Source organism: Plodia interpunctella, chromosome 26 (assembly GCF_027563975.2).
Source record: "Plodia interpunctella isolate USDA-ARS_2022_Savannah chromosome 26, ilPloInte3.2, whole genome shotgun sequence".
Taxonomy (NCBI): domain Eukaryota; kingdom Metazoa; phylum Arthropoda; class Insecta; order Lepidoptera; family Pyralidae; genus Plodia; species Plodia interpunctella.
Window position 1 is genome coordinate 3,779,460 of NC_071319.1, and position 14,193 is coordinate 3,793,652.

Sequence of the window (14,193 nt, forward strand, 5' to 3'; positions counted from 1 at the left end):
AGTATAGGTACTTAGTTATCACACAGAATTTAGAATTATTAATCTAAGAGTTATCATAATTTTTTGACGTGATAGGGCACTGAGACTGGTTACTTATTCTGCCTTGATAGGCAATAATAGCATTCCCAAGGTTGGATATAACATAGGCAGTTGGAAATTCACAATTGAACCTACAAAATTCACAGGTTTATTTTTTACGCTGACTCCGGGCTTTGCGGCGTTACAACCTCGAATGCAACTGGAAACACGCGAAGATAAGAATTCCTACATGCCTCTTCTGAAAATAATATCTACCTAACTAATATGAGAGGAAAAAAATCTGGAATTGTGCGGGAATAGAACCCACGTCCCTGTCTATCCGGAACAACTGAGATCATTATGCACTTTCTCGGTAGCTCAGCGGTTAAAAGCACTGCCCCAAATAAAAAGGTTCGTGATTTCGATTACAGCTCGATTCCAGAACTTTTTTCATCACGTTATTCTTTAAATTTTTTACTTAGATACTCCCATGTTAAAAAATTTAAGGTTAATTTAGACAACCTTCACGCTTTTTAAGAGTGTCGTTTGCTAACCGATGATTCCAAGGTTGTATCGTTCATTTGTCTTTATTCTACTAATCAGTTCATAAATTTTTTTCGCTCATGTATTACTAATCAATTGTACTTAGGTCGCAACGGCGCATCACACATTATTTCATAAGTACCTAGGTACCTAGGCAGTCGTCCGACATAATATTTATGCGTAATATACAGTCGTCGTACAGCATCTGCCTTATGATACTGTTTCCTATCCTAGAGAAAATGTCATGAAAATTTTCTCTGAACTACTTAGGTATATTTCTATTATTATTTTTAAATAATTTCCTGAGAATATTGCCTGTCTGGTCGTTTTCTGAAATATGGCACTACAAACACAACTAACGCACATTGACCGACCAAGAATGTCTGTGGCAGCAAGAGCGCGGGGCCCTTTCTAAATCTATGGTGGCACCACCAATGACCAAGGGGGGCACCACACAAAGCCGCTAAAACGCATAGGTTGGCAACACTTTAAGTTTATTGTCAATGTCAAAAAGTCAATATATCCTGTCGTGTCGCCTAGGTTTTCATTCATTTGAGGTTTCTCCCGCTAGGTTGTTTCGTTATTTTTATATTTTTCAGTTATGTACATACCTATTTGATATAAATTTTAGGCCAGATTATAAAAACAAAATATTGTAATTGTTATTGTACAATGGGAAAGAGGTATTACTGTAATTATTGTGACAAAAATATGGTAGCGACACCGACCATTGTAAAAACTCATAATAAAGGTATTGTGCATCAGAAATTAGTACAGGAACATTATCAAAAATTTAAAGGTAAGTCAATGTTTCGTTTCAGGTGTCTCTAAAACCAACTGCAGGTCACATAGCAAATTGCATGACGTTCTAGAATTGCACCTGGACACCACTACATTAAATACATATTATACGTGTAACAACAATAGTCGCGTGTAGTTGGGTATCAACCTCCCAAGCATCCCTAACTCGCGGAAAATAAGGGTGTAGGATTGCATTATAGGACCTTGCGACAGAAGAAGTAAATTTCTACCAAATGTAAATTGGAAAGAAATAAAATTTGGGTCCCACCCAAATTTTTTTACCTATAAGTATACTAATATTACTTCTACATTAAAAAACATTGACTTTTCAGACCATGAAACAATATTAGAAGAAGAACAGAAAAAAAAGCCTTGTATTCGTTTTACTCGTGGAGAATGCCAGTTTGGGGCAATATGCAGATATTCTCATTACACACAAGAACAACTCCATGAGATGCGGGAATATAGTAAGATTTTTTTGCTATGTACTGTTTGATGTGAAGATGCTATGTAATTTATTTAAAATCTTTATTGCACAAAATTTAAAAAGATATATTAGTGTTGACCTAATGCTATATGGCATTCTCTACCACTACCAGTCAATCATAAGACCAAACAGAGATAGCATTGTGATGTGGCCAACAGAGGCTGGTAAAGAATCTGGGAAAAGGCTCAGAAAATTCTTAGCACAATTTCTAAAATTACTTCAGGTACTTAATAAAAATAAAAAACAATTTTGGCTTGAACCCAAGTGGTAGCAATAGCAATTTGGAAAAAGAAGAAAAGCTTTTGGAAATATTAAATTTATTATTTTCTATGTTACTTTGTTGAAGGCTTCTTTCAAATAAACAGAGCTCCTTTCAAATAAACAGAAAAACACATTGTTTTCTGTATTTTCAATAAATTGTTTACATAAATTTCAGTAGCTGCAATAGAAAGAACAAAAACTGATACACTTCAGCCATCATTCCAAGATCTCTATAACAAACTACTTGATGAAAAAAATGCACCGAACAATAATGATAATACAATATTGTATGACAAAAATGGCATTACCCATATGCTTCCTTGGACATATAATAACGATTTTGACAGTATAAATTTGCCTCCAAGTATCAAAAGATTTAAAGCGGAGGATTTCATAGACGCAGTGATTACCGAATGGGGATAAAAATAGATTAGGTGAGTCTTCGCTTTTATTTTCTACAATTTTATAATGTTATGAGAAACTCATCCTCTTCGATCAAGTTCCTGGATGTCAAAGTCAAGGAAAAGCACCAACTATATGGATGGCCGAAGGTATCTGCACACAGCAAAGTCGATTCGGCCTTAAAGAATCCACAAGCTCACATTTGCACTAGTATAGAGAGAGTCATGGCTACTGGTTCTCATAACCCTCAGTTAAGAAGATATGACTGATAGAATATTACACTAGAAGAGTTACAGTTCTCCCATTCAGGGTCTATTTCTCCCAATTCCCTAAGACCATCCGATTGGGGTGTGGGTTAACTGGTAACCCTAAGTTAGTTGAGGTTTACTTATGAACCTATGATTTATCTTCTATCTGTAACTTTTTAATTATAAAATATAGCATATATAATCAACTTTACGAATACCCATGTTACTCTGAAGGTTTTGTTAGGTTTCTGTGCCAAATTTTATAAAAGTTGGTTCAGTTTATTCATTACTACCAAAAAAAAAAAACAAAAATACAAATCTGTTTTTCATCCCCGGTCACACTGCTATGTTCTCTCATAGGACATTGGAATAGTTTTAGACATATGGCCATTTTCTAGTGGTTTTCTTGTATGGCACAAAATATCCTCTTGGATACACCACTGCGGGGTAATGTAGAAATCTAAATTCTGGTCTTACATGTATTTTCATTGAATCAAACTGCAAAATAAAACTGGAGTTTTTGAATGTGTTCTGTAAAATGACTTTATTTAGATAGATTTTAGATATTTATCAGATTTTATGGAAGTGTTCCACTTTTTTTTTGTAAATAAAACAAAGTATCTAAACAGACAGTGTAATAGGCACCTGTTTGTATTAATACAATTGAAACACAATTTAATGTACCTGTTTAATAAATACAAATGAAATCAAAATATAGATTGTGATTATCAACATTTAGTATAATATCTCATATAATATACATGTATAATATCTCTTTTTCATTGGTTTTTCTATAGAGGTAATTTTGAATTTTTCAGTAAAAAAACTTATTTTCTTTACTTTTATTGACAGAAATATTGGTTGCAATAAAACCGGTCATATAAAGGCTTTTTATGATTATTATATTTGCTATTTAACAGCTGTTTGATATTACAACATTTCGTAGAAAATTATATTACAAGATGTTTCTGTTTTCTGTTATAGTAATTTGGTTTTTATTACACTATCTTAGTTATATTTAAACGCGAATAGTGCTTTTAAAAAGCATCTTAAATATATTTTATTAACCCTAAACTGCAACATTTCCTATTTTTCCATTGTATTGGAAATACATATTTATTCTTAATACCTATATTATTGAAAAATAATATATATTATTATTAATGTAATGTGGAATTGTATTAAATATAACTATTTATTTTACAGGAAAAGTTGCAGTTTGCTAGTTTTGTTGTTCATAGTTCAGTATAACAAAAAAAAAACGCACACAATACGTTGTGTGTGTTTTTTAGTTAGCACTATTGTTAATATGTTCATTAATCTATTAGTAATTATTTTTATTATGTTACTCAGCAGACACCTTGTAGACATTACGTCTTTATGATGTCTGCTAAGTTACGCACACTCGTAGCGCGTCAGTCTGTCTGATATCTGTGATTCACTCATCTCTTGCGCATGTAAGATGTGCGATTGAGACAGCCTTAGTACCCACTACGACTATGCGTTACCTTCGCGAATGTCAGCTTTGTACTACAAAATACTGCAAAATAAAAACGAAACTATAATTCTGAAAAAATCCCTACTATTTTGATCTTAATATGTGTACAAAGCAGAAATTCGCATACGAGGAATACTAATGCGACGTAAAAATTACATCCGTCTGAACGACCCTTAATTCTTATGCCCCAAACAGACTTACGGCGCGAAAATGGATAGGTATAGGGCAAAAAGTGGTGAGTGTAGAAAAAGGAACAGTACGAACGAAAAACGCAAAACCATACAAACTTGCGATTCGCAGTTCGCGTCATAAGTCTGGACATGAAGCTATAATTAAGACTGGAGCCCGTACCTACATGTATCGCTATCCTTTTCATCGGTAACCCAAACCGTCCTTGCGCGCTAAAAACATACACGTGAATACAGGTTATACATATATATATATACCACGCAATGTGTACCTACTCACCGTACTCACGCAATGTGTACCGTTCTGCGCGCAAGAAGTATGTACCTTGCATCAAAAATTCTTGGAACTATTGGCTCCAGTATTATTTATAGCTTCATGCGTCTGGAGTCCGGTTTACTTACAGATAGTCTCTATTATATTACTCAACGACCTAGGGCAAGCCAAAGAAGATTATTATCAGCAGTTATTGTCAGAACTGAATGATGAATTGCCAATCTTCTACAACAAAGAAGAAAAACATTCGATCAACCTGGATGATCTAGCTGATGAATATGACTATATTGATATCGATCAATCGTATCGTAGAATTTTAAGTCTTCCCGATATGAGAGCTTTGTCGGAAAAAAGAAATGTCAATCTAAACCAGGCCAAAACTAGGGCCCAAGAAGTGATAAAACAAATACGAAACCGTGTTTTATTGACCAATTTATTATATGCTGAAATGATGAGAGTAAAGTTTTACAAACGACAATTAGTCGATGATTTTGTTGATATACTTTCGATACTGCAAGGGCATGCTAAGGGGGTCTGTGAATTAAGAGATAAGAAAAAAATTATCGAGATTCTCAAATGCTTTAGGTTTGCGGCGGTCAAACCTGGTTGCGTTTCTAGACAAAATAACCAATTGAAATTCGAAAAACAATTGCCATATAATAAAGGTCTCAATATTTTATCTATTCACAATAACCCATTATTTTCTTAAAACCCATTGGTGCTATAAATTCGAAGAATCGATTGTTTGTTTTATTTTTGTTGTAGCGTTTATTCCTATTTATTATCGTTCTAAACGTCAGCCCTCATGGCCGCCTTTCTGTGTAAATTGCTGAGTTTTGTCGATACATTCGTGTATTGATTGATACAAAGTTTACATTGAAACTAAGTAACGTATGTCGAAAAGCATTGTTGATTACAGTACATTACAATAATGTTTCTGAATAAATACTTTGAATTTGACCAATATAAAAAGGAAGAATTAAATTATAACGAAAACGACAAATACTTGTTGTTTTTAGTTAGAAATTATTTATTATTTTTATTTTTAAAACGTAAGCTTGTGTTTGTTTTTAATTAAAGTTATTACAAAACAAAACATTTAAATATATATATATATATATATATATATATATATATATATATATATATATATATATATATATATATATATATAACTCTTGTTCAGTCAGTAGACACACATCCCAATAAAAACCACAACCAGAACTACAAAGTCAAAATTCAACAGCTCTACTTTTATTTTGCGGTTTGTTTCTCTGAAAACACATACGAAAGCTGAATTTAAATTCATCCGTTACCCTATTGTGGTTAAAATAAAATTTTTTGCACGTTTTTACAACAATAAATAAAAATAGACTCATAACTTTTTCCTATGACGCCTACCCATTAGCCTTATCAATAGCTCAAACCAGCCTTCGCCTGCACGAACTGCAGTATATATTGTGTTGATATATACACTGTATATAAGAACATACATTTTGTCGGGAGTATCCAATACACATACAAGCAAACAATAGAAATTAATGATAGAGAGATGACACACGGCATATAAATGTGATGAATGCGCATTTTAATGAAAATATAAAATATCTTTATTAAGTAAATTTAGTATTTTAACTGTATCTGTAACGCAGCGGTAGCAGTAACCTAAATTAACATGTTCAGTAGTAGTTTAGTACCTATGTCTACAACAGAAAATGTTTCTTTATATCGGTACATAAGGAAAGCTATTAAACTTAGTTTACGGCCTATTTTATATTGCTACTTATTTTTTTACAGATTTAAATATATTTTAACCAGTCGCCGTTGTTAAAATGTCCTCTGTTTTCTTCATTGTAAATCGGTTTTTATTTTCTAAATTCAGAACCGTAGTTGACATGAAATGTGTATTGTATAGATATATTGTATGCGCTGACAGTCAAGGGAATCGAGATTTTTTGTAATATATTTTAGCTGCGTGATGGCTGCGCTCCCGTGTGACCCCATATCACTTACACTGGAATAATATAGCTTCTTATAGCTATGCCCTATTGCTCAGTCGTACTTGTTTTGACCTCAGACATTGTATGAAGTTTCTATGTACGACAACGCACGTCTGTATCAAAGCCTATAGAAAACAACGGAGCACAAGCTACAACTGAGCTGAATTGAATGGGGCATGGCTCTTACCGAAGTTTGAAAATCGGTTGAAAAATAAAACCCCTTTATAATATTATTAGTGTACAAGAAGATTAGTGTAAAAGTATTTTTGTTTTTTCAGGTTCTTGGTTTAATATGGAGCGCATTTGGGCTTGAAGATAACACCGAGCCGCTCCCACCGATAAGCCATTTTCCTGAGTTACGCAATCTACCTTTCAACAAAACTGTATATTATAAAGAAGATGAACCAATGGAAATCATCTATTTAAAATTCAACAATGAAAAAGATTCCATAGACATGATAAATCTTGGATCATTTCGGAGACAGTTGTACAACGAATTCGATTATGTGCCTAAAAACCATAAACACTATCTTAAAAGTGAAGCCACTTTAAAAAAGGAATTTAATGAGAGGAGCAAAATTGCTTCAGTATTAAGACGAGAACACGCTAAAAAAGTTGTAGATTTAGCGGTATTTATGAATAAATATCCGAAAAGCGTAAATTACTTTTACGATGCGATCGTGAGGCTAAGAAATCCGAAAACTGTCCGGGACGCGTTGAGGAACCTAGTAGATTACGTGGAAACAACGGATCCTTGCAAGGTCAAAGGAAAGCTGTTACATTGCGTAAATTCCCTGTATATAAAACTGTGCAGACCTACAAATTTGTTAGGAAATCTCCCCATGAATGAAATGCGTGTGGATCATGTAGAAGGCAACTAAGCTTGGAACTTTATTTAAACTGGATTAGTTATTACACGCCAGTAATTACGAAGACTGGCTTACATCTTAGACAACAACGCTTGTTCTATGAGTTGTCATTATTCGTTAGATTTATCTTTCATACCAAAAAATCTTATTTATTTTCCAATTAATATGATGCGTTTATGTTATATCTACCTGAGATGCCTACCACAGCAATGTACATAATAAAAATCTGTGAACTATATTTTTTACGACTGTAACGTTAATAAATAAAAACAACAATGTGATTATTTTAAAATAATTTTTTAATTTACATTCATTACGTACAGAAATTTGGGAGATACTCGTTTGAGTACCGATATTAGGTCGTACAATTTCGTCCCTGGCATAATTTTTGTTATCACTGAACCCTGAAAATAAATAGTTCGTTTAAAGAATGTGACTCTTTCTTATCGAGTGTGTGTGTGTGTGTGTGTACGGCCCGTCCCGTCTCGGCTTCGCTCAGGTAAAATAAACCTTCCTCAGGAATCACACTATGAGTTTTTGAGTTTCATGCGAATAAACAGACGCGGCCGTGGACTTTGTTTATGTCAAAATTGAAATAAAGTTGATTTTCACCTGGCAACTATGTTTTGTAAGTTTTCAATGTCGTAATTAATTTGTGTTATTGTTAAGGAGGGGAGTTAAAAGTTTAACGTCTGTGTATCTATGTATCTGTCCGTAGATCGTAACAGCCAAACGGCTGAAGGGATTTTACCAATTGTTTTTTTGTTTAAAAGAGAGTTTTTAATCGAAAGTGTTCTTAGTTATGTATGGAAAATGTGTGTTCAGCCGATCCGATACCGTCAGTTCTTTGCTAACGGTCATCCGATGTCAATAAGTACCTACGGATTCTTAAATTTTTAATTTAGTTTTTAAATACTTACTAATCTCGGTAACGACCCAGCGTTTTTCTGGAATTAAAATGAAACATAAATCAGGGACATGCAATTTTTTGTTGGGTTCACGCCTAATATTTTCCAAGTTTATTACTAAAACATACGACACAAACCCATATATTTTTGCACTGTTTGGTAACAAATATTGGCATAAGTCTGGCAGGGAAGTTAAGACATCCTAAGAAGCAGAGGTAACCACTTCATCTTATTGTCGCTGGGGCTCAGTCATAGAAGTATTATACATATAATCTGTGACAGAAGACAGAAAAAGACCCACAGCTTCGTTGTGGCATCGGGCATCAAAGCGCACGCCATAATATGATATATTAGAAAACTAGCTTTTGCCTTTGACTTCGCTCAGGTCAATTTGGTGGCGGTGCACCGAAGAACGGCTCCAGACATGGGAACTCATGGACATGATTTTTTTTGTCACACATTGAATGCAATATCTCTCTGACAACAATAAAATTGTGTCAAAAATATTTTTTTTGTAAATATCTCATTTTGTATGTTTTTGTACAGTTCTAGGATTTTTTCCTTTATCAGTCTTGTAAGGCCGTACTAGGTGCCATCTTTTATGATTTTTGGTCAACTAGAAGTAGGCTCATGTTCTTGTGAAAAATTACGACGTTTTAAGATCAATTTCTTACCTCTTGTGGCACTGAATCTCCTGATCTGAGAATATTCGGATTAACTTCTTCTTTCCACACGTCATTCCAATATTCCTTAGGAAAAGTTAATTTTAAAAGAGTGTTATTTAAATGGCCAGCAAAGCGTTCGTATTTTGGCGAGCAAAAAGTGGTTTATTCGCTGGCCAAATAACTAGGCTGCGTTTTCTACTTATACTATATTAAAATAGCATAGCAAATTCCCTTTTTGAAATATGTTTTACTAGCGTCTGGCTTCGTTCGGATTAAAGTATATATAAATTATACAATTCAAATCTTCCTCAGGAATCACGCCATCTAATGGTGAAAACCGTAAAAAAGTCCGTCGGGTAGTTTTTGACTTTACAGCGTTCATAAAGCGACAGGGGGACTTTTTTATAATATATAAGAAAGTATATAGGTAACTACTCATATTTATATCTTAAATTTGGGATTTTAATATACCACAGATATGTAGTAAAAATACAAAATACTTACTCCTGTCCGTAAACTTTCTTTAGCTATGACGTCATTAGTAGGATTCCCTACTTTGGATTCTTCAAGGAGTTTGGACTGCTTGGCCACGGCCAGCACGAATTCTGGCGACGCCTGGACAAATGGCAATTATTAAGTAATTCTTATGCCATCACTGTATCACTGATACTAACTACGCAATGTTCACGTATTCGCGTCGGCAAGTGTCCGAGTTAGGCGACGGTTTGGAGCTGGCATTATGCTAGTTCCACACTGTCGCCAAACACAGAGTGTGGAGCTGGCATGAAAAAAGTCCACGATAGCGGACTTTTTTCATGAACTCGCGCGTCCCTTTTTTGACCCCCGACGCAAAAAGAGGGGTGTTATAAGTTTAACGTCTCTGTGTATCTGTGGCATCGTAGGATCCCAAACAGACGAACCGTTTCGTTTTTTTGTCATATTCGTCTAACAAATAAACCTGTTTGCTTTTTCTTTTCTCTTAATTTTTTCATAAAATAAAGAGTTTACTTACAAACAACTTTTATCGCCCCAATATCTCAATAGATGGCGCTGACTCAAATTAAAACGCGCTACGGTTTCTCTTTTGCTATTTATCGTATAAAAATAGACTTCATTCCATGCATAGATCAACAAATGAGAAAAAATACCCATCCAGCAGTACTAAAAAAATGTCGTATTGTTGCAGGCCCTTTCTAAGGGTTTTATTGTGTACCTACACTTTAAAATTGAATACTTTATTAGGGGTATGTATGTACCTATGTAAGGTAGAGTACGATCCATAGATAAAAGAAAACGTACGATCTTACTTACCTTGACTGGAAGAAGCTTTATATCATCACTTTCGTACTTATCTTTCGACTCCTGGGAAAATAATACAATATCAGGGAGATCTTATTGCATACCATGCGTGACACAAAAATCGCGTCCGAGCAGTAAACCGTTGAAGTTCGTCCCCTCGGTCATAATAATGCATTGTCATCGAAAGAAAACGAAACGTGTATACAAAATTTCAGCTCAGTCGGTTGACGATATCTGCTACAAAATTAAGTTACGAAATTCCACTCAAACATTCATCCATACTAATATTATAAAGAGAAAAGATTTGTTTTTTTTTTTGTTTGTAATGAAGAAACTCAAAACAAAATCGGCCAAGTATGGCCGATTTTGATGAAATTTGGCACAGAGATAGGCGAAACCTTCAGGAGTGATATAAGCTACTTTTTATTATGGTTTTACCCGAGTGAAGCCGGGGCGAGCCGCTAGTACTTACATACATTGCAAGTTAACTAAAAGCTTGTAAATCGTTATGTGGGTAATTAACTCCAATTAGGAGAAGTAGATACCTACTTATGTCGAGAATTCCAACAAATTATACTTTGTCTACAAACCATTATGATTTTATGTAAAACATCTTCCGCCTTTTTGTCTTCTACAGCTTGTTTCTGAAAGTATGTTTTTATATGTTGAAGACTTTATTCAAGTCGCGTAAAGGCATCTGACATGACTTTTACGACCACGTAACCATGGAAAGTGGTCGCATACAAACTAGTGAACATAAACTGTCCACCTTAATACTTATTTAAGTATTTTGCGTCCGCCATTGCGGTGTATATATATATATATACCGCAATGGCGGACATATATATATATATATATAACTTACCTACCTGAGATATATATATCTCAGGTAGGTAAGTTAGATTAAGAAAAATAGTAGGTTTTGATTGAAACTCACCTCTTTCTCATAATAAGGATACTGTGGGACGAATCTCCTTCCTAATTGATTGTAATAATCATTTATAGCAAAATGTTCGTTAGGAGCAAAAATATCTGCGACGCTTCCCGCCTCTATCTCAGTCTCCAGCTGTTTACTCTTTTTCTGAAAATATCAAAATGGCGCCACTTTATGACACGCGTCGAAAAAGCGTTCATACCAACGAGGACTAAGTCCGGTTCAGTTTTATGATTAGATTCATTCAAGTGTTAACTACACGGATATTTCAATTATTCCGTTGGCACTTTCTAACGCGCTTCAAAAATGCGCTTGCACGAACGAAGTCAGATTATGATGATTATTATTATAGACAGATATATGATGTCCAGTCACATATAACAACCGTTAAATAAAGCTGTTAAGTTCCACCAGTGACCAGGTAACGGAGCGACTCACAAAAAATAGAACAGACTTTTGACCCTCGCTGTTAAGTGCCATGTAGGCCCTTGAAGTACCTACATACCCCTACTTAAAAAATGGCATTGCCTGTGCAGACTGTTATTGTTACGACTAAACCGAAGTGCGGCTAGACTGGAGTCAAGCCGGCTAGACATAGTGACATAGTGCATCCGGTCTCAATTGGTTAGCTGCCTGTGGCACGAGTAGGATTCGAACCTGGGAAACCTTTCAACCCACTGGGCGTCTTAACCATTAAACCACCACCGCTTCTTAATGAAGGCGGAAAAATGCCATTTTATGTAGTTACTTAATCATAATGTTACTTACTGGTGGATTTCTCGGATCAAAAGGTATGTTTCCACCATTTCCTACTTTCTTATTACTATTGGTACTGTTGGATTTGCCCTCTACAACTTCTTCCGATGCATTCCTTTGAGTTCCCAACTGTAAAATATAAAAGGTGATTGATTTCTATCCAGACAAATTAAATTTAAATATATATACTCTTATGTACCTACGTAATCATTTTAGGGTTACGTACCTACCTTAAAATTAATAACAGAACCTGTCTGTCCGTCAGTCAAGACCCCCTTTTCTTGATGTTATTACTTTAGATAGATAGGTACCTCAGGAACGTTTAAAGATATCTGGTTGAAACTTTTAAAGCAACGCGATCAAAAGCCACTGTATTTGTTGTTATTTGTTCGCCCGTGTAGGTACAAGAGGGCTATCATGAAACATAAAACACGTAGCACGTCATTGCTTCCACTTGTTCTCTTTTTTATATGTTATGGGGAAATTTTCGCCATAACATATAAAAAACTTGTTCTCTTTTTTATATGTTATGGGGAAAAGAGACAGCATGTGGAAATTAGTAACGTGCTACGTTTCTTTCCTTCGGGTGACTTATAATTATATTTTACCTTTTTTTTTCCCCCGAAATCGAAACGGTTAGTATTCCCGCGGGATATGGAATAAACCAACGGCTGAAATTTTATGTAAATTTCAATTTACAATTATCATCTTAGTCGACGTTCGAACGTTTAGCAGAATTCGACGTTATAAATTAACGCCCGTTCGTACGACCACTTAAGCAGTTACTTTTCACTCACAAAATATATTTTTTATTTTTTAAATCCACTACCCTAAAGCGAAGCCGCGAAATACATTTCTAATGTTTGTTTGGATGAAAGTGCCAACCTCTGGTGCTCCAGAGAACACAAAAACCCACCTATTATTTCATGCCGGCTCCACATTGTCGTCGAACAGTTTGCCAAACTTTAGCGGATTTGGTATACCTTGCTGGTGTTTCATTATGGTAAATAAAAGCACTCGTACGCAATACGCAATGTTCACGCATTCATGGCGGCAATCGGTAAACAGGTATCAAAACGGGTTTAAGTTAATCGTGACATGAATGTTTTTAGATATAAGAACCTACTTGGATAAATAATAAATAACTTTTTTACTTAATCGTAATTTTAGCATTGGATTAAACGTGAATAGGTAATAGGTAATTAAACTCACCACAAACACAGACGTGTGCAAAATTAAGACAACAGTTACTACAATACACTTCATTTTTACATCATGTAATGTAGTTAATGAAGAAATATACCTGCCTAGGTATATAGTTGAAGCTAACTTAATTAACTTTTCGCCATAAATGTTGATTGCAGTTGTAATTTTGAAGAAAGATATTACTTATGCAATAACGACACTATTGGTTGCCTTGTTTTCGACCAAACGGTATACTATCACGATATACCTACGCGATATCGAGATGGCCTACCACGAAACAAACGAACACGTAGCATGTTATTATACAAACGTTCACATTCTCTCTTTTTTCCCGTGTTACGTTTAGGTATTAAGTTTCACGGTAGCCCACTCGGTTCCCGCTCTAGAGTGGGTGGGACCTCATAATTCCCCTGTGGTGGATGTCTACTAAGAGCCAGGTCCCATTGCTAAGTCGTGCTCCGTTACGACGACGCAGCACGTTGCAGGTCCGCTGAGTTCCGTTGTTTTTTATAGTTTTTGACATTGTTGTGACTTGACGTAAGTACGTTGAAAACTGTGATTGGAAACTCTACAGGTGGCTTCACTAATATAATTCTCCTATACGACACGTTAAGAAGAAAAGTTCGTACTTTAAGGCACTATAGTCACTGTAACACGTGGCTTCGCTCCCTTGGGAATTTCAGAATTCGGATTAATATAATAGATTTTACTCAGAAAAAATTTCGATTCTCTTTCATTGGTAATTATTGAAGTGGGTAATAACAGTGTAATCCTGATATATGAGATATTAATTTATTTTTATCAAAAAAAATGGTTGCCCGTAAAGTCGGTTTTAC

General features: G+C 34.8%; 2 protein-coding genes and 1 long non-coding RNA gene across 5 annotated transcripts; 1 reads left to right on the top strand and 2 right to left on the bottom strand.

Annotated features, from left to right (window-relative positions):
* Positions 1-1,068: 1,068 nt before the first annotated feature.
* Positions 1,069-7,713, top strand: LOC128681176 (uncharacterized protein). Its single transcript, XM_053764892.1, has 4 exons — positions 1,069-1,360; positions 1,695-1,829; positions 2,286-2,544; positions 6,999-7,713. The coding sequence occupies exons 1-3, from the start codon at positions 1,234-1,236 to the stop codon at positions 2,531-2,533; spliced, it is 510 nt and encodes a 169-aa protein (XP_053620867.1). The 5' UTR covers positions 1,069-1,233; the 3' UTR covers positions 2,534-2,544; positions 6,999-7,713.
* Positions 2,557-3,738, bottom strand: LOC128681178 (uncharacterized). Its single transcript, XR_008405943.2, has 2 exons — positions 3,445-3,738; positions 2,557-3,258 (listed from the first exon to the last, which is right to left on the bottom strand). It is a non-coding gene; the product is annotated as an uncharacterized LOC128681178 (long non-coding RNA).
* Positions 7,714-7,725: 12 nt separating the features above from the next.
* Positions 7,726-13,599, bottom strand: LOC128681175 (uncharacterized). 3 transcript variants are annotated; one of them, XM_053764888.2, is made up of 10 exons: positions 13,364-13,596; positions 12,760-12,822; positions 12,164-12,280; positions 11,399-11,542; positions 11,052-11,105; positions 10,474-10,524; positions 9,667-9,777; positions 9,172-9,246; positions 8,510-8,536; positions 7,726-7,993 (listed from the first exon to the last, which is right to left on the bottom strand). In XM_053764888.2, the coding sequence occupies exons 1-10, from the start codon at positions 13,415-13,417 to the stop codon at positions 7,889-7,891; spliced, it is 801 nt and encodes a 266-aa protein (XP_053620863.1). In that variant the 5' UTR covers positions 13,418-13,596; the 3' UTR covers positions 7,726-7,888. The 3 variants fall into 3 exon arrangements, with proteins under 3 accessions (XP_053620863.1, XP_053620864.1, XP_053620865.1); XM_053764889.2 differs by lacking the exon at positions 11,052-11,105 and having other exon boundaries at positions 13,364-13,599; XM_053764890.2 differs by lacking the exon at positions 12,760-12,822.
* Between the last annotated feature and the right edge of the window lie 594 nt (positions 13,600-14,193).